At 40.4% G+C, this 25,149-nt stretch overlaps 1 protein-coding gene across 1 annotated transcript; it reads right to left on the bottom strand.

Moving 5' to 3' along the window:
- Positions 1-401: 401 nt before the first annotated feature.
- On the bottom strand, positions 402-25,149 carry LOC137963546 (uncharacterized). Its single transcript, XM_068810664.1, has 5 exons — positions 24,937-25,149; positions 24,124-24,174; positions 23,899-23,996; positions 1,289-1,602; positions 402-1,166 (listed from the first exon to the last, which is right to left on the bottom strand). Exons 2-5 carry the CDS (start codon positions 24,130-24,132, stop codon positions 700-702), a joined length of 888 nt encoding a protein of 295 aa, XP_068666765.1. The 5' UTR covers positions 24,133-24,174; positions 24,937-25,149; the 3' UTR covers positions 402-699.

Genomic DNA, 25,149 nt, shown 5'->3' with positions numbered 1-25,149 from the left:
CCACCAACTTGAGGGAGTAGAAAAAATTATAATGTATAATGTCACTTTATTTTTCCCTATATGCAAAATTATAATTACCTTAAATTTGCTTATTATAAATGATAAAGGGAGAGAGCTCACCCTAATTCGGACCTAAAGGTGAGCTCCTCCATGAGTTATCCTTTTCTTCTCTCTTTTTCTCTAATCTCTTTTTCCCCTCTCCCACTCATTAGCTTTAGCAAGTATCCTTTTTCTTATCAAATTCTCTTCTTCCATTACTACAAACACTTTGGAGAATTAAACCCTAGAATCTAACACTTCTCTAAATTTTTAGCTCATGGGACATTTGAAACAATAAACCTTATATGCTATATAATCATTTACTATTAAGGCTTTTCATTATGGACCATTTTGAAGTCGTTTTTGCATTATGAACCATTTTGAAGCACCAAAATGCCAGACAGTTCATGGGTGCTCAAGTAATTCTGACGCTCTTGCTGGTATTGTTCGTATATGCTCACTCGATTTTTCATTTCTATATCGTTCCAACATCCTATCCCCTCACATTAACAGGGATAGGATGTGTCATCTCTAGCATAAATGTAAAGTCGATTTCAACTGATCAACCCTTGTAAATAACATACATACCGATGGCACATGCCTGTTTGAAGACAAGGAATTGCTATTTTGGGGGATTGGTTGTTCTAAAGTCGAGTTTTCCTAGCTCTGAGATGCTGTTGCACCCAATTGTCCATGCTTTTCCATCACTCTCCTAGTAGCAAGTGCAGCTGCCTCACTCGCACGCAGTGTTCCAGAAGCCATGATAGCTGCAAACTCGCGGCAAATTTCTTGTCGCAGCCTACTCCTGGCTTCACCAAGAGGATCTACTGAACCTTCAATTTTAGCTTTTTCTGGTGCTCCAGTAGGAACTACAGCAGGTGGGAACTGACCCTCAAATTTCTTGCTTTTCTGGAGTATTTCTGTACCCTCTGTTGATTGAATCTCAGACTTCCTAGTGTTATTTGACGTGTTATTTGCAGGTGTTTCTGTGGCTAAAGACACGCTAGGAACAGATGACAGAGTGCTGGGCTGGGGGGGCTCTGCAGTGGCAGCGGTTGGTTTGAATTGAGGAGCTTGAGGAACAGCACCAACTCTCAATGTTGATTCCAGTTGCTGTATCATGGGCACTGGAACAACAGTTTGCACAAGGTTAACTAAACAAAAGCAGTATAGACTTCCAAAACAAACAAGAACAAAGGCAGTATAGAGACCCAACAAACAAATTCATGGTTTAGGATAAGAGACTCACGTATCATTGCACCCATTGGGCTGTTCATGACTTCATTTGGGAGCTCAAGAATGTAATTTGGAATGGTTGCACCCACCAAAAACTGGGCAACCTCATTGCTGAAGTTGTTGCAATTATGTTGCAACAAGTTGTATGTCTCAGCTGTGTAACGTGGGCTAATCTCTGTCAAATATTCCTCAAACACCTCCTTGGGAATATGAGTGGTACCTAGTTTTACAACCCTTAATGGTGTCCCATATGGTGTGGCAACTTGAGATTGCTGAATGCCTCCACCGAAGTAGTATTCATTTCCATACACCACCACTCCAGTGTGCCTATACCACTGGAAAAGGTTAGGGAACATGCAATCTATTTACAGCGATTATCTGATTTTGAACCATAACACTAACAACAAATTCATGCCAGGGGAAAATCATAGCTACTTTCATATCTTGATACCGAATATCCTTTTTTATTGAAATCATTAATAGATAAAAATCCTAGAATACAAATTACGCAACCATAGACAACCCATTTTAATTCCCGTATTTATTGGACAGCAGATTGTAGTTTCGTCACATTTCATTCTAGTTTCCAGTTAAAGAAGCTTTAATTGTTCATCTTTAGCAAAATTAATAATTCAAATCTTAAATTTCTAACATTTATTATTCCAGTTCTTCTACCCTTACGGAACCAAATCATATTATCCATCACACTCAGGCAGAGAAATAACTACAACACCACCAGAGTTTTAGTTTAGGGTATGACACATCATCTTCATTTGGTGAAGAAGATCATCTTGCAATCAACTTAAGTCATTTCAAAGTCAGGCACCTATACATCTATTATTTCTGGCTATGACACAGACCACTATATCACAAACAGTGGTTGGTTCACTATGAAAAGATCCCCCGAAAGTGTATTTCACCACTTCATGAACTAAAAGTTCCCTACGCACTAAACAAGATGCAAATATCAGTCTGACAGTGTTCAGTAGGATTGACAAACACCCAACATGAGCATGTTTAGCTTCCCAACATGAGCATGTTTAGCTTCAGCTCCATTTTATATCGAAGTGCAAGGATGAATTTCAGTAGGGCAGTAATCTGACCTCAGAAAGAAGGAAACATAAAGTGTCCATTTTCTCTTTGACAATTAAAAACAGTTTAGGCTTCTATGAACAAAGAAAACTTTCTTGGGAGGCAAAAAGAGAGTGATTTTTCTCCTATTTAGAGATGAGAATGTTAAATATCGTTCTTAGTTCATGTTTAATCCTGAGAAAAAAATAGTAACTAGACTTTATTCTTCCAATAATAAAAATAAACTGCCTAAAAAACTTATATAGTTGAAATCACCTTACCATTTAATTTATGTAACATGATATGACCTAAAAAATAAGAATATAGGGTTATGCATTAAAAGAAGATATGGCACAATAATATTGAAGCATCGGGCAAGAATAAGACAATTTTAATACGCTTGTGACCAGATATTCCTTAAGCATCAACAAGACTGTTAAAATTCTGATTTGAACGATGAACACCCATAGTGACCATCACTAATGTGATCCATAGTCACCCAAGAGGGCCAAAAACTGCAAATCCCAAAACAAACCAATCTTTTCATAATATTCTTATTTAATAGCATAACTTGTAACTTATTTCTTCTTTTAGCTCCTTTTCATACATGGATGTATAAGGTTTTTTTTTGCCTTCTGTAATTTTTCAAACTCATTATAAATAAACATGATGAGGAGGTCTTCCCTATACTCTAAGGAGAGAAGTCTTGAAGAAGAAAAGAAGTATAACAGAAGAAGAGAGGAATAAATGAAGAAGAGAGAAGAAGAAGAATGGCACAAGAGACAGCACCATGTTAGGAGTCAGAAATTGACTCCTAACCCTACATTATTATGTTGCTTACGTGAAAATTACATGAAAGAACCAAATTGCCCCTTGAACTAGTTTACATGTAAAGCTAATTAAAAACAGTAAATAACTGAAACAAATAATACCAGTGACATCCTATCACTTTACCAGAACTAAATAATCTAGAGGGACCACACATACTCATATAAAAAGACAATAATACCCCTGAACTCCAACACTATGCATCAAGCTAAACCATAAATATCATGAATGTCCAATTTGTCACAAATTATTTTAAACTCACATTGCCCTAAGGGTTTTTTAAAGACATCACAAGTTCATCAGCTAACTTTACATAAAGAGTAACAATTTTTGCCACTCATAACTGTATTCCAAATAAAGTGACAATCCACTTTATATGTTTTATCCTCTCATGAAATACCGGATTGTTTCCTATGAAGATAGCAACTTATCACATCACCATAGGTCCCTGAAGGTCAATTCCTAACTCCACAAAACAACTTTAACCCACATAAGCTTAGTAGTTGAAGCCATGGCTGCTTCAACACTTGATTTGTGCAACTACTGTTTGCTTCTCCAACGCATAAGGTTGCTACTTACAAATGTACAATATCCTGAAGTAAACATCCTGTCAAATTTTAACCTGACATAATCAGCATTTAAGTATCCATTGATGTCAATGTGCCCATGAAACTTTATAGAAGTTCTAGACCTAGAGCTCCTTTCAAATACTTCAAAATTCATCATGCAACAAGAAAATGAGACTTTATAGGATTCTCCATAAATTGACTTACCACACCAACTACGAAGGAAATATCAGGTCTAGTCACAGTGGCACAGAAGTTTACTAACTACTCTCCAATTTCTGCTTATCTTTCATCATCAGACTTTGATCATGACGAAGGTTTGGATTACCCTCTATAGGGGTATCAACTACTTTTGCTCCTAGACGTCGATAATTTTTTTGAATGAAGTCCAACAATAACTTTGGATGTATTTTCACTAGGTTAACACCACTCCACTCTTGCCTCGAGCCACTTCTACCTCAAAAATACCTTAATTGTCCAAGATCTTTTGTTTGAAAGTTTTGTTTTAGATAATGTTTTACTTTTTCAATACTCATTTTATCACTTCCTAAGAGAATGATATCCTCCACATAAACAATCAACATGAGAGCTCCAGTAGAGCGTTCGAGTATAACAACACAATGACTTTGAGATAATCTAAAAGCAGTGACTGCCTCACTAAATTTCTCAAACCACACTGTTGGGCTCTGTTTTAATCTATAAATTGCCTTGTGTAATTTGTGCACTTTACCCCCCCCCCCCCCCCCTTGAGCAACTTACCTAGGGGGTTGCTGCCTGTATACATCCTCTTGAAAATCTTCATACAAGAAAACAATTTTAATGTTTTACAGATGCAACTACCATCTATCATTAATGACTAGAGACTTAAGAATACAAAAAAAATCAAGTTGTGCAATAGAAAAAAATGCATAAAAAAATAAAAAAAATCCACACAAATGGATTTTTGCCACAAGTCGAGCCTTATAACACTCAATGGATCCATCAACAATGTATTTCGCAATATACACCCAACAATATCCCACAACTACTGCATCCGAAGGAGGGTCACACAAATTCCACCTACCTCTAGAAATTAAAGTTTTCATTAGGGGTGGCTTCGAACCGAGCCAGATCGTGAGCGGCTCGGTTCGATTCGGTATACCTGGATCTCGAACCGAGTTCAAGATCCAAATACGGCTCGTTTGAGTTAATGAGCCGAGCTCGACCAAATCAAGCTTCGGCTCGATAGCTCGCGAGCCGGCTCGTTAACGGGCGAGTCGCGGAGGGGACACTGAGCCCTCGAGTCCGTCCCTTCTGTCACCGTCGACAGCTCCTCGCTGGCCGCTACATCCCCTGCCCTCCGATTTCTTCACCTCCTTTGTTTCTGTCGCCACCGACAGAGTCCTCACTGGCGTCGCGTCGTCTCGGCAAAAAAACAGAGTCTAGAGAGAGTTACCTAAGTTGCGTCGTCTCGGCAAAAAACCAGAGTCTAGAGAGAGTTACCTTAAGTTTCGAGATCATAAACCAGTTAAACCCCAAGCTAGACGATTTCGAACATGCGAGATCATAAACAAGTAAAAAAAAAAAAAGAAACTTTTTGTCGTCCCTTCCTCACGGCTCTTGAAGAAATTGAAAAAACATTTAGTAGAAAAACATTTCTAGAGACTGTCGAAATACATTTCTAGAGACTATTAGTGGTTTTTTCAATAAATGTTGAAAAGAGATTTTTAGTAGAAATATAGGGACCATTAGTGCCTCATGTTTTTTGGAAACATTTTTCTAATTATAAATTCTTATTAAAAAATCATATAATTTTCTAAATAAGATTTTCTTGCCAAGATGGGCTAGAAAACCGTATAGAAAATTTTTGAATAACTATTTGACAGTTAATGCTCTAATACTTTTAGCATGAGGCAATTTTCATAGCAATTTTGTGTTTGACATTTTATTTGATTAAAAATTTATCAATAAGTATAATAATATATTAGATTGATTATTAATTTTTATTTATTTCCCTAGAAGAGGCAATAAGAGGTCTATTTAAATTTCCTAAGAAAATTTTAAAATATTTCTTGTAATTTTCTAGTAAGTCTCTAATAGTAATAGGATTTTATTTAAAGGTTTTTTTGGAAATGTGTATCCTAGGAAAAACATTTCTAGTTTATCCTATAATATAAATTTTCCATCAGGGGCACTAAGGAGGCCATAGTAAATTTATAGCCAGATTCAAAAATTAAAAAATAAGCTAGACAACATTTGGGGTAAAAAAGATTAATATTGGTGGGTTCTAATCTATTATCGAGATTAAATCCCGAACCTCCCCTATCATTCTTTTTTTTAAAAATGTATGCATAATTTTATAGATAATTTATTTGACATATATTTTATGTAGAGTATTAAATGTAGGTTAACCTCGAACTCAGCTAGAGCTCGAACTCGAACTCGGTAATAAAAATTATTAGGCTCGAGCTCGAACTCAGTTAAAATTATTAGGCTCGAGCTCTATTACAATTTTAGGCTCGAGGCTAGGTCGGCTCGAGCTCGAGTTCGAGTTCGAAATTTTTAAATCAAACTCGGCTCGAACATAGGAAGGTTCAAACTCAGCTGGATTCGATGCTACCCTTACGCTCAATTTTAAGTATAGGTCATGCCCAATTTTATGTAGAGGTCATGCCTAATTTTATGTAAAATGTATGCCCAATTTTATGTAAAATGTATGCCCAATTTTATGTAAAATTTATTTGACGTATTTTTTAAAAAGTTTTATATGTATGTTGGAGCTCAAACTCGAGTCATGTAATTTTTTAAAAGTTTTAAATGAATGTTGAAGCTCAAGGTCGGCTCGAACTCGGTTAAAATTATTGGGCTTGAGCTCGATAACAATTTTAGGCTCAAGGCTAGGCTCGGCTCGGCTCGAACATAGGCAGGTTCGGGCTCAGCTCGACTCAATGCCACCCCTAGTTTTCATTTCAACATCTATGGTTGCTATCCAATACCAGAATTTCAATGCCTCCTAGACAATGTGAGGAATAGAAACCATAGAGAAGTAAAAGAGTGAAACTTCGGAGTATAAATTACCAAAGGAGACATTTGAAGATGGGATGGTTGGTACCTCTTTTAGTGCATGTACAAACTCCCTCCCTCAAAGAAACAAGAATATCTAAATCAAATAGGACAGGACCAACAGATGTCAGAGGAGAAATAGCAGGACAAAGTGTGGATTGCCTATCCTGTGCTGCATCATAAGAAGAATTATCAGAGGGCAGCAAGATCTCCTCAGACACCATCTATAGCAACATGCTTTCTGCATTGATATACTTGTGAAAAATTTTAGGAACCTTCTCCACTAGACACAGCAGTAGAAAATTAGGAGTATCCATCACTAGAACAAGAAGAAGAAAACTAGGAATTAAGGAGCAAGGAAAGACCGACTTTGAGGAAGACATAAATTAAGGAACATGCTCAAAGAAGATCACATCAACCGAAATATATAACTTTTTGGTTTGGGGATCATAGCAATTATAACCTTTTCTATTCTATGGACATCCCAAAAATAATCACTTGATTGACATAGGAGCAAGTTTGTCACTTGAAGACCTACATGGACAAAAATATGGACAACCAAGCACTCGAGGACATATGTCAAACAAAAGGCTCGTAGGTTGAAGAATCTGAAAAGGAATACAATTCTGCAAAACAAATGAGGGCAAGCGGTTAATCAATAACATGTAGTAAGTATTGCATCCCCCAATATGGTTTAAGAACCTTCATGTGAAACATAAGAGTCCTAGCAACATCTAAAAATGCCTATTTTTACATTTAGCCACCCCATTTAATTGTGGAGTATATGGTCAAGACGCCCGATGCACAATGCTTTGCATAGAAAAAAATTGAAAAAAAAATTTTATTAACAAACTCTGATACATTGTCACCACACAGAATTTTGATGGAAGCACGAAACAAATTTTTATTTCATAGTAACATTTCAAAATACATTAAATATTTGAGATTTCTCCTTGAGGAGATGCACCCATGTGACATGACTATAATCATCAATAAAGGTGAAGAAATACTCTCAAAGATATTAGGAACCCTATATGGGCCCCATACTTCAGTATGAACTTATTCAAAGACATGACTACTTGTATGACGACTAGATGGAAACGAGGCCCTATGGTACTTCCCAAGCTGACAAGCTTCACAATCAAATGATAATTCTAAAGAAGACGAAGGAATAAGTAATAGGATCTTAGCTAAATATGGATGTCCTAATTGAAGATAACATTGATATGGACAAACATTTGCATGAAATCCATTAGTCATTTGTGCCCCTTCAAGATAATATAACACATCACGTTGTTGTCTCCCACTAGTTGTCCTCTTCATCCTCAAGTCTTGGAAAACACAACAAATGGGTGAAAACATTATAGTACAATTCAAGGAGGTTGTCAACTGACTCACAGATAGCAAATTTATGGGAAAGTTAGAAACATATAGGATGGATGACAGAGATAAACTAGACATGGCCTGAACCACACCCTCCCCCGGAACACTAGACTTGGAACCAAACCATCAGCCAACACAACTGATTTATAAGGAGATGCAGCTAAGAAGAAAAAAAACGGAAATGACATACCTAACATGTGTCAAAGCACCCGAGTAAATAATTCAAGTAGGAGGAAGAAACATGTAATGGAAGCATACTATAAGTTGCAAGAATGGCACTAGCTGTGCAGGGAGATTCAAAGACTGAACTACCAGAAGAAGCAGACACTTGTCCTCACTTCTAAACTATGTGTTGACTTTGATGCTGAATCAGCACACCAAACCGACCATTACCACCACTACTATCAGAAATATCTATCACAATAGAATTAGCCCATGCAGGCTTCACAAATTTTTTCCAACACTAGTCAGACTAATGGTTGGTTTTGCCACAGTGTACGCATTTTCTATCTCCTCAACCTCTACCATGACAAATTCCATATCTACCTTGACCATGCACACTTCCTCCAATTGTACAACTTCCGGCACTTTAAGATTTATATTGTCTAGGCAAAGAATTCATAGTTGATGCATCTATCGATTTAGAACCCTTATCATTTGAAGTAACTGCACCCTCAGCTCTTAAAACTCTAGAGAAGGTCTTTCCTAAAGTAGGCATGTTATCATCTGCTAACAATTGCACTTGAACGACATCATATTCTAATCCTAAACCATTTAAGAACCGAGCACCTGAATCTGATTTTCTTTCTTCCATAGAAACTCGGCATCAGTAGTAAAAGGATGCTAGATGTTGATTTCTTGAACAACAGCCTGCATCTCACCAAAGTAATCAATGAAGCTCGCATTTCCACCCATCATAGTATTTAGAATACAATTCATGTCCCTGATAGATTACTTTGATGAAATAAAAAGTCTCAAGGGTCTTCCACATTCCTTCAGCAGTTTTATAAGTCATAATCTGTGAAGCAATCTTGGGTTCATTAACAATCCAAGTCATCACTTGATAATTATCAAATTTCCAATCGTCGGTCATTGGGATTGGAGGATCATACCTAATATATTTAAGCTTCCTCTTAGCCCCAAGATGCATTTGAACTGAACTAGACCAGTAGACATTGTTCGAACAATTCAATTTTACGAAAATAATATGAATTGAAAGTAGAACCTTTACCTCAAATTTTTCTGAAATTCTAGTAGGGGTAACAACACCTGCATCCCACCAAAATAATAAGTGGCACTCTTATTTCCACACCTCATACCATAATTTAGAATACAATTCATAAATCTCTGATAGATTACTTTGATGAAACTAAATAGTCTCAAGGGTCTTCCTAATTCCTTTCGCAGTTTTATAAGTCATGATCTGTGAACCAATCTTGTGCTCAACATTATTGAAAATCCAAATCATCAATTGATAATATTATTTGATTCACAGTCATTAGTCATTGGGATTGGAGATCATCCCTAATATACTTTGGCTTCCTCTTAGCCCCAAGATACATCTGAACTGAATTAGACCAGTAGACTAGTTCGAACTATTCAATTTTATAGAAATAATCAGAATGGAAGTAGAATCTTTACTCTCAATTTTTTTGGAATTTCTAGGAGAGGTAACTACTTCACCTTGATCTTTCACCATGCAAATTCCTACCAATCGCAGTAACCAACAGCAAAATAGTCTTACAATTCGATGCAGACAATAAAAATCCAACTAGGAATAATCTTATATGCAGGCTGATGCTCAAAACAGCCAATTGACCAGCAGTCAAACAGGTAAAGCCCATAATACACTATTAAGATCAACAGCATGTGCTTATACTGAACCACTACCAGAAACTGCAAAAAAGGAGGCTTTCTAGGTACGCACAGATAGGTAAACCCACAAAAAGGGCAGTTACAAACGCAGACATTGGGTACAGCACATATTTAAATGCTAATGCAGCACAATAAACCATAAACCAATAGATTATGGCACAGAGAAGAGGAAAAATTGAAACTTTAAAGGCATAATCGTAATAGAAAATTAATGAACTCTTTTCTATAGATGTTGCAGGTATCAGGAAAAGAGATAAAGATTGAAACTTGAACGCCTTTTGGACCTACAGTTCTGATACCATGATAAAATCCACACAGTAGAGTTGAAGTAGAAAAGAAGAAGATAAAAGAAGATAGAAGAAAATAGAAGAAGAGATGAAGAAGAGGTAAGAGAAATAGACAAGGGGAGAAGAAGAAGAAAGATGCAAGAGACAGCACGTTAGGAGTCAGAAATTGACTCCTAGCCCTATTTTAATATGCTGCTTAAGTGAAAATTACATAAAAGGACCAAATTCCCCTCCAGAACTATGTTACATATAGAGCTAATTAAAACAACAAACAATTGAAACAAAAGACACCCAATGACATCCTATCACTTCACCAGAAGTAAATAACCTAAAGGGATCACATGTAAACAAAAACACACTAATACCCCTGAACTCCAACAATCCTAATCTCTCTTCTCTCTTACCACTCATTGCTCTTTTCTACTTCTAACCTTCTCTTCTTCTTCTGGCTTCCTTCTTTTTCCTTCTCTCCTCCACTACTACCTCACTCAAGTATGAGACCCTAAAATCTCATATGTATTGGAGCAGGGGTTCTAGGGTTTCAAACAAGTTCCTCTAAAAGCTTTTTACCTAAATTCCACTATTTTTGTTTATGCATGGCCTTGATTAAAAGTTATTTTTTTGGATTAGTTTGCTGCCCAACACCGATTCAAAAAATCCTTCACCATTGTGAATTCATCTTGCTTGAATTTTGTTAGAAATGTGAACTTATATTGCACAAAACCCTAAATTAGGGTTGGACATATTCAACACTTGAGTTCTCAAAAAACCTTGCGAAGAATTTCATGATTTTTTAGTGTGATCTTGGTGGGATTTTTCTGGTTTGATTCATGCTAGTTTGTGCCCTTGCCATGCCTAGGATAATGAGTCTAACATATGCAACCCGCGTTCTCATTCTATGCAAAAATATGCCACTCAAGTCCATTGTGGTTATGTGAGTTGTTTCACCTCTTTTGGCTCTTCCAAAGTTTGTGATTTTTCTTCTTAATTCCCAAGTGTGTTCCAATTTGTTGGACAACAATCTTTCAAGTATTTCTTGCCAATGATGGCAGCAAACTCAGACAAATTATTGACTTCAATATCTGAACTCAACAAGCATGATTTCTAGAGACCACTAAAAGGTATCTCTTATTTATCCTTCATGTTCTCAGTCTATCAAATGCTTTGTTATTCCTCGAGACCTTTTTGAACATCTGACTATGCTACCTCTAAATGAAGAAGATGCTTCCTACCGAAAGTGGTAAAAAGATACACTAGTGATAAGCTGGTTAATCGATAGCATGGAAGAGGTTGTTGCTAATAGTGTGGCTCATCAAGACATGACGAAAGACATGACTAAAGACATTTGGGAAACTTGTGCTAAGTTATATTTTACTCCTAGCAGTCTTCAAAAGTTTTATGATATTTTTCAGGAGACAAATAATTAAGCAAACTTTATTGGCTTAAGAGGACTTCTACAAGAGTGGAAACTTGCTTAGCCCTATTATAAAAATGTTGTCAGTCAAGAGGAAAAGAGAGAAACGTTTGTTTTAGCCATCTGTCTTGCCAATCTAAAGTCTTATCTTGATGCAGCAAAATCAAAGGTTCTAATCTCTACAGCTAAACCCTTTTTTATGATGTTTGTGCAGCCCAAGTACCAAACTCACAACTGACCAATCCGAGAGTTCTGTCATGTTCTCCCAAGAGAGAGGGAGTGGCAGTTATGGCAAAAGCAGAGAAAGAGGCAGAAGTGGCCGTGGTAGAGGCAAGAGTGGTGGAGAATCAACTTCCAAATAATGCAATTATTGTGGTCTATCAAGTTATTTCCAGTACTTTTAAGGCTAACAATGAGGGACCTTCTGACAACTCAAGGAGTACGGTGGTTAACACAGAATAAGCTTGTGATATTTTGCAGAATCTCAAAAGTATAATGACCTCTTCATGTGGTTCTACTGGCACTATTGTTACTTGTTAAATTGGGTTCAAGACCCTATCCCAAAATGACTAGCCAACTTAGGAAACCTTTTTCCCAACTAATAAACTCAAGATCTTTGTACTCATTAATCCATGTAATTTCATGTTCCAGCCCTTCACCTTGAATCATCAATTTTGGAGACTGTTGGGAACTGATCTTTTTTGTCTTCTTGCACCATGGACCGATTTGTTTATATAGGTAATGGCACTGGTACTTCCAATATAGCTCCATCTTCTCATCTCTGACTAACATATTATCGGATCCTCAATTTCCATTACTATGATGCATATTAGCCAGTTAAGCAAAAACTTAATTGTTTGTTTTGTAATATTTTCCCTCTCATTGTGTTTTTCAAAACATCCAAACAAAATAAGTGATTGGTGACGACCATGAGAGAAGAAGTCTCTATTACTTAAGGCACTCTTATCTCAGTTGTGGCTTTATCAAATCAACATCCCTGCAATACAGGGACAAGTCATAAAGTGTATTTGCTTGGATATTCAAGGAATCAAAAAGGTTAGGCATGTTGTCTCCCTCTCTTCACAAACCCTTTTTTTTTCTTTTCTTTTTTGAAAAAGTGATGATTTTTTTATGAAGGATGTAAAATGTTTATAAAAGAGGGAGAGAAATATACAAACCTAACTAAGCGGACCTTCCTCCACAACAAGGAGTTGGAGTGAAACACCCAACTTAGCCTGAGTATTTGCCAAGTGATTGGCAGACCTAGGGATGAGGTTCCAAGTACAATTCAAAAGAGAAGTTATATTACATATTTCAAAGTAAATGTCCCAATGCCGCCAGGGAAGATTGATTGACTTTGCGCACCACTAAATGACAATCTTGGAGTCACCTTCAATAAGGAGGGGGCCCACAAGATGGCCCTGGAAGAACTGAAGCCCGTTGAGTAATCCAGAGAGTTCTGCGATGGTAGAGTCAAAGATTACTCCTCCAAAACCAACAGGACCAGGGCAGCCATAGGCACTGCCATCAAAATTCAACTTACAGTGGCCCGCTGGTGGAGGAGCCCAGATCACCATTACTAGAGGGCGAGAAGGATGAACCATCTCAGCTACCACATACCAGTTCCTCTAAGATTAGAGCCACTAAGGTAACTGAATTTCTTCCGAGTCATGAGCCAAGTTGATACTTGACCAAAAATTTTATCTACCAGAACTTTAATGGGGGAAGATATAAATTTGAATTTCCGACTATTCCTTTCCTTCCATAAGGCCCAAAGGATATAACCCACGCAACTAGATATGAGCAGTTTTCCGAGCTTTGGGAATCTAGCATTGGTGACTGAGAGGATAGTGGATGGCAAATTTTGGGAGGTACAATACTGGAGGCCGATTTTATCAAGAAGGTTAGTCCATACTACATTGGCAAAGTGGCAGTGGAGAAGGACATGAGTAGTAATTTTGGGAGAATTTTGGCAAAAGGAGCAAGAGGGGTCCTAGACAGAAGTGACGCACCGAATAAGGGAATCAGAAGTGAGAATTTTATTTCTACAAGCACTCTAGATAAAGAATTTTGCACGAGGAGGGGTAAGTAAGGTCCAGGCAATGGCTGCAGGCTGGATAAGTTGAGGGGGATTGGGACAACTGAGGAATTCATAAGCCGAGGCAATGGTAAAAGATTCTTTGAGGCAAGGGGTCCAGATAAGTGTACCCGGCGAGGATGTCCGGAGTTTTACCTTGGAGAGGCTGGTCAGGAGATTTGATGCCAAAATGGCCTCAGAGTTTGTAAGAGCTCTCTGAAGATTCAAATTTCAGCCACCTGTTTTGGACCAGAGGTCAGAGATAGAAATATCAGTGTTCCTGGCCAAGTTTGATATCAAGCCATGGCTACTATCAAAACTATTGAAACCCAACCACCAATCAGACTAGAAATTTGTGAGACAACCATTACCAATGTAACATTTGACTGCCTTCCTAATGTCAGGGAGTAGCATGACGATTTTTTTTCCAGACAGGGGACAAACGGTAGCACCGTCAAAGGGGACGATTTTTTCCTAACGATTTTTTTTTCCAGACAAGGGACAAACAATTTGGTCAAAAAGACGGTCAATAAACTTCCAGTTGACACCGTCAAAGGCTTTTTCAAAGTCAAGCTTCAAGACAATTCTAGGCAGGTTGGATTTTTTGAAGGAGTCAAGCAGTTCGTGAGCAGCCATTGCCGAATCAAGAATATTTCGACCTCAGATGAAGGCACTTTGGAAGGGATTTATTATTTGAGGGAGGGTGGATCTGAGGCGGTTAGCAAGAATGCGAGCTATGATTTTGTATGAGCTAGTGATGTGGCTGATAGGTCTGAAGTCTTTGAGGAAGGGTTGAGTTGGATTTTTTTGGGATTAAAGCAATGAAAGGGGCTTCGATGGATTTATGGGTGATACCAAGTTGATGGAATTTTTTACAAAGGCATGCAACAGTTCCCCAAAATTTGTGGTAGAACACCATTGAAACCGTCTAGCCCTAGGCCTGATCCTTAGGCAAGCAAAGGCCAGCTAAGTCGATTTCTTCAGAAGAGAAAGGACGCTCCAGATTTTCAGCATCCAAATTTAGGATGCGCCTAAACTCGAGTTGATGAAGGATTCACCGGTTGAATGACTCCTCAGAGTATAGATCTGTAAAAAAATTTCACAAGAAGGTGAGATATAGAGAGCCTATCTGTGATCACCTGGTCTCCATGACATAGGAGAGGTGATACGGTTAGTTCTCCGTCTTGCCGAGGCAACGGCACGGAAAAAATTTGTATTTCCATCCCCGTTGGTCAGCCAGCAGAATCTTGCCAACTGTTTCCAGTGAATAGTTTCATTTTCAAGAAGATTTGTAAGGTCATGATTTAAATGATTTCGGAGAATTAATTTTAGGAGTAGAAAGAGATATTTGTTCTTTGAGGAGATCAAGCTCAGAAATACGACGTCGAACTGAATCTTTCAAAAGAGCAGCAACAATGCGATGGTTGGTGGACCAAGAGCAATTTTGGACTTCAAGGCTTTGAACTTGAGGGGGAAGGACCAACCTAGGTTGGGGGTGGCGAGTAAGTCCTCGCTACCAGACTGTAAGTTGAGATGCAAAAGTTCCATTAGGGAGCCAAGAGTTTTCAAAATGAAACGGAGATCGACCCCAAGCTGGGGGGTGAGTGTTGATTTGGATCGGACAGTGGTCAGAGCCGACTTTATTAAGAACTTGACCCGACGTGCTGCCAAAAAGTTGAAGTCAGTCATTATTTGCAAGGAGTTTGTCAAGTTTGGAAAGAATTGGGGGGTGTTAGCCATTGGACCAAGTGTATTTTTTTTCCGGAGAGAGGGATTTCTAAAAGTTCAAGACTACCAATGAGATCCGAGAAGGCATGCATTGTGGAAGATATTTTTCTAGCAGGAGGGGATTTTTTCGAAGCAGAGAAGGGTGGCATTGAAGTCTCCGGCAAGAAGCCAAGGCAAGTCCCAGAGTTGGACGAGGAGGATTTCATCCTAGAAGGGAGCACGATCACGGTGACGAGTTGGACCATAAAAACCAGCAAGGGCCCAAAAGGTCCCCAAGGACCGGTCACAGAAACGAACACCAATAGAAAATAGGGCAGGTTTAGTATGGGTGGCTTGAACAGAGTTTGGGTTCCATATAACGAGAATGCCCAATCGGACTGTGGCCCATTCCGGGTCTAAGTCGTACCAAAAATCACGAGCAATTGACACATCAAAAGATTGCAGCTTTGTTTCTATCAAAATTATAATATTCGGTTTACATTCAAAAAGAGTTGCCTTGATCACTGCACACTCGGAGTGCGAGCCAATTCCCTAACGTTCCAAGAAAGAACTATCATAACGGGGGGCAGGGGGTGAGATCCTCCTCCAAGTAGCAGAGGGCACCATGGTAGTACTTGCAAAAGTCCCAAGCTAGCTTCTCCCCCAGCTGAGTTTCGAGGTGCCTGATGAGATTATCTGCACGCTCGTTGTGGCAGAGCAGAGGGAACCCTTCTAGATAATCGGGCCTAGGAAGGGAGGGAGTGGAAGGATGGTTCTTTGATGTGCAGGATTCAGATGGGGCAGAGTCTTTGCCCTTGTTCTTCTTTAAGTGCCTAGAGTAGGTGAATTCAAAGGGGGGGGTGGAAGGTTTGTTTGAGGACTCCGCATCAGAGTTCTCCGTCTAGGTATTGGATTTGGGCTTCATTATTGTCAGGAGTGTTGAGCAAAGAATGGAGAAGTGCTTATTTAAACAAGAGGGCAAACAATTATTCGGTAGGGTGAAGTAATTATGCCACTCAATGAGTTTAGGACTAGGGAAGGGTCTGGGTATTCGAGTTCTCTCCAGATCAGAGAGTCCTATCGATCCCCCATCTTGAGAAATGGTCCTCAGGGATCAGGGAACAAATCGCCTGGTTTTGACAAGTTGTCAGCTCGATGACCGATCAACAAGGGGAAAGGTGGAAGGCTGGGGGTTTGCCAAGTGGCGATATTGTAAGGATTTTCTGGGGAATCAGGAGTTAGGTGGCTTAGTGTGGCTGAAGGAGTGGGAAGGATTCGGCAAAGGGTTATGTTCAAAAGATTTGTAGAATATCTCATCAGAGCAGTCTGGGGCAGGGCAGTCGGGGGTGAGATAATCGAGGCACTCCTATCCTACAATTGACTGCAATAGATTAGAAGAGTCTGGAAGGTTAAGGTAAAAGGAGATGGGTTGGTTTTTCGAAGTGGCTACCTGGCAGGATGGCGACGATAGATGGAAAAGGTTTGGAGGTTTGAGGGTGGGTGATTTGTATAGTTTTCAAGATAGGAACCACATATTTGGAGGGGTTGGGAGGGTCTAGAAGAGGAGTGATGTCCAGAGGGGTGGGTGTAGTACACGAAGGGGGGAAGGGCACGGTAATCAAAGAGGGGAGATGTGCAGTAGTCGAAGGGGGTAGAGGCATTGTAATCGAAGGGGAGCGGGGGCGGAAATCGAAGGGGGGAAAAGGTTTTCATCCCTCAGGATTTGGGCGATTACAGGTGGCAACGTAGGGGTGGTTGATCTGATCGAGGGAGGAGGGGGAGCAGTCGAGGCGACTATTGTGGCAGTAAGGGGGTTGTCAAGGTAGGTGAGGGAATGGTCTGAATACACGAGTAGGCTATCAGAGCGGGGACGGATGGGATGGGGACATATGGAACTCCGATTGGGCGGGTGCAGAACTCGAAGGGGGGAGGGGTGCGGTAATCGAAGGAAGGGAAAAGTTGTGATCCCTTGGGATCTGGGCGATATCTGCCCAGCGGACAGGTGGTGAGGCAAGGATGGTTGGTTTGATCGAGGGAGTGGGGGGAGCAGTCGAGGCGACTGTCATGACAGGTGAAAGGACTGTCGTGGCAAGTAAGAGGACTATCGTGGCAGGTGAGAGGACGGTTTGAGTGGTCAAGTGGGTTGTCAAGAGCGAAAACGGATGCGATGGGAGAGTTGAGGTTTTTTTGAATTTTGAATTTGGAACTCCGACTTGTGACAACTGTCCTCGGATAGAAAAGGTCGTTCCTGAGTTAACTCGGCACTAGCCCGAGCCAAATCAGGCTGAGTCAGACTCCACTGGGGACTTGCTAGTCGAGGGCCATGGAGGGGAGAACGTCCATGTTTCCAATTTCCAGTATCACCTTGGAAGAAAAATCGCCAGAAATAATTTTTACATGGTTAGTACCACTAACCGGAGATTTCAGCCAAATGAGGAATATCTCCCAGTGGAGGAGCGTCAGCTGATCTTTTGCCCAAATAAGCTCTCCGAAGATGCCAGCAAGGCAATCAAGGGTATGATGGCACAGGAGTTCCGCGGGGATGGCCCGAGCAACCACCCAATGGCCCAATCGGAAATTTGTGAGGGCAGGTGCCCATATACGCAATATTGGGGATCCCCTTCATTTTGGATGTTCTGGAGTTGTTGACGATCTTCAACCGATTTGAAGGCTAAGAGCCATTGGCTATCCCGGATATGGGTGATAGCCTGTAGTTGGAGCGTTGGGGCTATACCACTTATCCAGTCTCCGAGCTGTTGGCCTGAGTTGCAGGCGGAGCCAGCAAAGATAACTACAGCCGTGGAGAGCCGATTGACTCCCTTGATTAGGCCTTGGGCCGGAAGAGTAAGTGAGATGTGGTTCTCATGATGAAGAATCAGAAAGGGGGGGGGGGGGGGGGGGGGGGGGTGAGACTTTTTTTTTTTTCTGAAGGGAGGTGGCGAAGGAGGTTGCGGCGATAGTTGGTGGAAGGGTTTTTTTTAGGATTTGCATGAGGGTCGAGCGGAATTTTGTCCAGCTGAAACCAGAGTTGAAGCTTTGAAGTAGAAAAATCATACCCATTATTGTCGTTCCCTGTCGTTGTGTTGAATGACACCATGATACTGGGTGTGGAGGTGGAACTCCAGATCGCCAGTGAGGAGCGATCTCCCGAAGCTTTAGCCTGTTCTATCGGCAAGAACCTTGTCGGGAATGGCAATGAAAGCTTCAACGGCAGGGACTGGAAGGGAGACGAAGGATTTCTTCGTCCCAGATCGAGAGAGAATGCAGATGGCTTCCCCATTCCTCTCTCGCGATCGCCGAAGTGAGACAAAGGATTTTTTGTTTCTAAAGTTGAAGACAGGAGAGTACTCTAACCCGATTCTTCTTCGCAAGGTACGGTTGACAATAGTTTGCCAACCCGGCTCAGTTTCTTCTTGGCTTGCTTGGTCTTCAGCTTCGATTGGGTCGCCATGCTGCTGCTTCTGCTTCGGTCACGTCTGATCGTCGTCGATGTCTGAGGCATGCCCCACACGAAGAGGTGGGGTAGAGGAGGTGACGGCGTCGGGCCTGTTGTGGGTGCATCGCATTCCAGCCCCTAATATGCAAATAAGCCGAAGAGACAGTAAAGCTACCACTGTCCTCGGAGCCAAATCATTTTGTCCTACACATGAGTCCGGATCTTCACAAAGCTAAGCCCATCAACAAGGTTGCAAGCAACCAAAGCTTCCTCATCATTAAGCCCCCTACGAAAATGTAGATTTCAGGATCCATTTCCCCAAGCCTTGACCACTATCATGTCACGACGAGTCGTGAGCTGCAATAGGGATTGGAAGATCAAGGAGGGGACTGTTCCCACTCCACCAGTGAGACCAGAAATTAAAGACTAGAGTCGTCTCCATCAAAGAATCAGATTGCCGAGCAGAAGGTTGGGAGGAGGTGGAAGATAGATCTCCAAATTGCTGCCCCCCCCCCCCCCCCCCCCCCCCCCCCTCTCTCTCTTTAATCTTGCTCTTTTGAGCTTTTGATTTAATAAAATTCAGCATCATTTCAAAACAAAAAACAAAAAAAACAAAAAAACAAAATCTCGATGTAGCGACATATAAAGGCAAGACAAGGCACAAATGATAGAGTAATTTGGCAGCCCCGCAATGTAGGAGTTAAGGAGAGTGAGCCGACCAGCCTTCAACGGTAGCCGCCCTCGCTATGTGGAAAGTCGCGTCTCAAGGCGCTCAATGACAGAAGCCCAAAGTCTCATACGAGGTTTACTATCAATCAGAGGAATTCCAAGATAAGTGGAGGGGAGGGTGGCAATGGTACATTCCACAAAATCGGCCATATTTTGAAGCAAACTAGGATCAATAAGCTATCCTAGGATGGTGATCTTGCTCAAATTAATCTTCTATTCGGAGGTGAGCTCAAAGAGGCCAAGCTCGCATTGATCTTCGTGACCTACTCGAAAGTGCCAACGCCAAAACAAATGGTATCATCGACAAATTGTAGCAAGGAGATGTCGAATTCCTCCTTGCTAGCAATTTCACTAAGCCACCCCACTCTTTTTTGCTGAATAGACCAAGGAGGACCCCACACATAGGGATCACCCTGCCCGATGCCTCTAGAACCTTTGAAGTACCCACAAACGGCATCATTAAGGAGAAGAAAATAAGAAGCATGTGAAGTTGGGTCCAAAGCCCATCCCAAAATGACTAGCCAACTTAGGAAACCTCTTTCCCAACTAATAAACTCAAGATCTTTGTACTCACTAATCCATGTGTTTAACTATTCATTAACACTCCCCCTCATGTGTAGGCCCTCTTTTGTGGCTCTACAAGTGGATAATTTAGGTGTAACCCTCTTTTGTAGCTCTACAAGTGGATAATTTTAGGTGTAGGCACTCTTTTGTAGCTCTACAAGTGGATAGTTTTAGGTGTAGGCCCTCTTTTGTGGCTCTACAAGTGGATAATTTAGGTGTAACCCTCTTTTGTGGCTCTACAAGTGAATAGTTTAAGTGTAGACCCACATATGAGTACTTGCTTTGATACCATGTGAAGTTGGGTCCAAGGCTCATCCCAAAATGACTGGCCAACTTAGGAAACCTCTTTCGCAACTAATAAACTCAAGATCTTTGTACTCACTAATCCATGTGGGACTATTCCTTAACAAAGCAGATGATATACATCTACGAATCTAGAACCTCCATCTTGCCCCAAATTCCATGAGCTCCATAATATCATCTAGGAGAGCCCAATTAATCCAGCCAAAAATCTTTGCAAGATCAAGTTTAAGCACGAACCGAGGGAAACCAGATCTCTTGAAGTAATCAAGAATCTTATGGTTAGTCAAAGTCCAAGATGTCACACCCAAGGATAAACGCACAGTGTCCACGGTGAGTGACCAGAGGGAGGATAGTCATGAGCCTATGCGCTAGGAGCCAAGCAATAATCTTGTACGAGCTAGAAACCAAACTGATGGGTCCCTAGAAGCTCAAAATTACCTTTTTTAGGGATGAGAGAAGCTACTTTTGAAACCAATGTTGGGGGAAGACCTCTCTCATAAGATTTAATGTAGACCCGGAGAATCTTGCAGAGATGGCAAATTTATTTGGTTGCTCTATGACTGCTCTTCCAGCAAAGTATCTTGGCCTCCCACTCTTCCCATGGAATTTATTTGGTTGCTCTACGACTGCTCTTCCAGCAAAGTATCTTGGCCTCCCACTCTTCCCATGGGCGTATTTCCCACAAGTTTATGGAACTCAGTGGTCGAAAAGCTTGAATCTCAGTTAGCAACTTGGAAGGGGCGCCTCCTCAGCAAGGCCGACAGACTAATCTATGCTGTATGCCTTGCCCCTCTTCGGTATGCAAAGCCATGGATAAAATGAAAAAAAGATTCCTCTGGAGAGGATCAAGTGATTCTTTTAAATATCACTTGGTCAAATGGGATGAAGTATGTCTGCCTAAGAGATTGGGTGGATTAGGGATTCGGAAATCAAAAGAAATGAACAAAGCTTTACTTCTTAAATGGATATGGAAGTTCAACACAAATTCTTCTAATCTTTGGATGGATATGGTTCGGGCCAAGCTGGGTTGGAATTCGTCCTAGTGGATGTCCAGAGGAAATCGGAGAGGGCAATCCTCAATATGGAGATCTCTTTACTTGCTTCTTCAGAATTTCTCCTCAGCCTGTAGATTCTTTGTTGGTAGTGGAAGATCTCTTAAATTCTGGGATAATGGGTGGACAGGGCAGGAACTCTTTCAGAAATCGTTTCCTTCTCTCCACACAAAGGGAGATTTCAGTAGCCGATGCCTTTGAGGGGGGTGGTATTAACCTACATCCCCGAAGGGGCCTTTCTGATACGGAGGCTATGGAAGCAAGCAGTTTATTGGATTCTTTGAATCATGTCAGAATGAGGCCTTCCAATGCAGACAAGCTCATTTGATGGCCTGACAAAAGCAAAAAATTCTTAGTTTCATCGGCATACAGATACATTAATGGTTGGGATTCAACGCAAAGTGAGCACGATATTTACTTCGTTTGGCATCTCTGTGCCCCTCCAAAGATAAAATTCTTCGTATGGGGTGTTTGCTAAAGTAAGATTCTTACGGTAGATGTGCTCCGAAGAAGAGGTCACCCATCTATAGACCCACTATGTCCATTTTGCAACAATGAGGCAGAATCCGCAAGTCATACTCTGCTCCTATGCTAGTTCTCATGGAATGTGTGGACCTCTTTTCTATGCAAGTTGGGGTTGCAATTTTGTATATTTGCTGATCCAATAGGTTTTTGCAAGTTGATCATTGGCTATCCCCTTCCTAGTCTCGGTAAAATAATGATCACAGCCTGCACCAGTTTCATTCCATGGGGGCTTTGGAATGAACAGAATAGAAGGCGGTTCGATACTAAAAGTGAATATGAGGCAAGAGTAGCAGAAAGAGTGACGAGGCAAATTTCCACCTGGCTTCTGACTTAGAAGCCTTTTTGCTCTTTCAAGGGCACCTCCATTCGTGATAGCTGGAGCAATCTGGCAAGGATGCATATTGGGACCAAGGTTCAAGTAATGAAGGAGTGGACTCCCCCGGAGGTTGGTTACCTAAAATTGAATTTTGATGGCTCTTCTTTTGGCAATCAAGGGATCGCTGGCTTTGGGGGTGTGATTTCGGATCCGTCTGGCAATCAGTGCTTCTCTTATGCTGGTCCATTAGGCATCTCCGATTCTACGTCGACAGAGCTATATGACCTTCTTAATGGGCTCCGCTTGTTCAGAGATAACTGCAGTGGTCCTATTCACATTGAAGGGAACTCCAAGGTAGTGATTGGTTGGTGCTAGCGTGCTTCCCTTCCGCCATGGAGGCATTGGGACATATTTCAGAAGATTTTAGATATTTCAACATTATTTTCTTGTATTTGGTCTCACATTCCGATATCTGCAAATTCGGCAACAGATGTGTTTGCCAAGCAGGGAGCGTCCCTTCAATCTCTTGTTGTAAGGGATCTGCTCCCTCTTCTTTTATAAATTTTCTCTTGTTAATATAAATACATCTTTATAAAAAAAATAAAAACTCATCAGTTGGCTTTTGAAAGAATTCTTCAATACTTGAAGAAAAAATTAGAACAATGACCACTCTATGAATGTCATGAACATACTAATATTGAAAGTTTTATAGAACCTAATTATGTAGGTTCAGGAAATATATCTTTGGCTATTGCTCAATGGTAGGAGGGAATATAATTACTTGGAGAAGCAAAAAATGAAGCGTAGTGGCAAGGTCAAATACTGAACCTGAGTACTATGTCATAGCTCATGCAATAAGTGAATTGATATGGCTTAAATATCAGCTAATTGAAGTCGATTTTTCAACAAATGGGACTATATTGCTTCATTCTATCAACCAAGCAATCATTCACATTGCAACTCTTCTTGTATTTCATGAAAAAAACAAGCACATGAAGATTGATTGCCACTTTGTTTGAGAAGCTACAAGCTAGTGTTTTATCTAAGCATTACATTCCATAAAAACTAGCCAATATATTCAACAAAGCAATAGCAGCTGGTCCTCTTGCCTCTACATGCACCAAGCTCAGAATATAGAATGTCTTTCCACTAGCTTGAGGGGAAGTATTAAAGAATATGGAACATTCTTACATGATGGTATAACTTGTAATTTATTTATTCTTTCAACTCTTTTTCATACTGGGTGTATAAGAGGGAATACTTTCTCTGAAGTTGCCCTAATCTCTCTTCTTTCTTACTACGCGTTGCTCTCTTCTACTTCTACTTCTAACCTTCTTATCTTCTTTTTCTTCCTTCTTTCTTTTTCATTTCTCTCCTCTACTACTACCTCAGTCAAGTATGAAACCCTAGAATCTAACAATAGCATGCCTACAACTGTAAAAGCTCACCAAATGCCTTCAATAGCCTTTCCCAAAAAACTTCTTGAAAGTTGGCGAGCTAGTCCTTGGCTCAAATCATACACGTGCAACAAAACCTCGTGACCTTCCTGCAAAACCACAGTTGTGTCGAAAACCTACCATGAACAGATGTACATAAAGAGAATAGCATGCCCCTTCTTGATATAAAAAAACATAAAAGAAATGACAAATATAAGAAAGAGATTACTGAAGTACCTCTGCCATTTTCTAGCAAGTTCAATGTAAAAATTTCTGATTATGATCCACCTAAATGGAAAGGCTTGTGAGTCACGATTTACTACCAAGCAGCACTCAAAAACAAGTCATGCAATCAAAGTAAAGAAGCGAACAAAAAGAAAAAAGAAATAAGAGAGGAGCATGAACCCTGCAAAAAATTCAACAGAGAGCTTTTAACTTGAGATCAAGCACCGATAGGTAAACACATATCTATCCTTGCCCTTGGTTTCATAGAATGAATTTTACTGCCTGAAAATATAAGGGGCATTTTTCATTTCTAAGGGATATGAGTGCCCGCTCAAAAAAGGAAACAGTAAAGATACATAAATCATCAACAAAGACGCAGGAAACAGTCAGAGTTCCAGACTCAATGAATTAAGAAGCATGCCAGGAATCTCTGACACTGCCATTCCAAACAAATTATCGGAAGCCTTCGTTAAACACCCTGATAAATTTCTCAATAGATCAAGATCACGTAAAAAGAATCTAACAAAGAAAACCAATTATTCAAGAAGCAAAACTAGACACCTTCCTACAGGTGAAAGAAAGCCTGAAAACTCTTTTCGTGCACAGAAAATAAAAAACATGAGCTAATTCAAAAAGAACGCATTGGCAAAACTAAATTGCCCGACCATTCCCTTCCAACAAATAAAAAATATCAAAGAAGATTGAATCTATGCAAACTAAACGGGGGAAAAAAAGAGTCAGCACCACAAAAACGTAAGCACTCCAAAGAACAACAATCTAGACATTGACCACCCAAGAACAAGGTAAAATAGAGAGAAAACTTACAGGAAATGGCGGAGAGTACGAGGAAACCGCGGTCTCAGAACGAACGAATAAAAAAAACGTATGAAGGCGCAGGGGAGAGGTTGGTTTATATATAATCAAAATACAGAATTTCCCAGACATTTCGCCAGAATCGTGGGTCCTCGAAGTTCGTAGACTCGTAGCCACGCAAGTAACCTCCCCGCCCGTCCGAACTTTTCTAGAAGCCTCTGACCA

The sequence above is a fragment of the Aristolochia californica genome, unplaced genomic scaffold (genome assembly GCF_029961685.1).
Source record: "Aristolochia californica isolate CCGP_79_NKW_82.1479 unplaced genomic scaffold, dmAriCali1.0.hap1 SCAF_4, whole genome shotgun sequence".
In the NCBI taxonomy this organism is placed as follows: Eukaryota; Viridiplantae; Streptophyta; class Magnoliopsida; order Piperales; family Aristolochiaceae; genus Aristolochia; species Aristolochia californica.
Note: the sequence above shows the minus strand (reverse complement) of the source record. Positions and strands in the feature narration are given on the sequence as shown.

What these genes read in the sequence shown, in the direction of transcription:
- LOC137963546 (XM_068810664.1), bottom strand. An exon ending in AAGGCTATTGAAGGCATTTG is followed by an intron (nt 1,603 to 23,898) that starts GTGAGCTTTTAC and finishes CCAGTGGTATAG; the next exon opens with GCACACTGGAGTGGTGGTGT. An exon ending in CCCAATGGGTGCAATGATAC is followed by an intron (nt 1,167 to 1,288) that starts GTGAGTCTCTTA and finishes CTGTTGTTCCAG; the next exon opens with TGCCCATGATACAGCAACTG.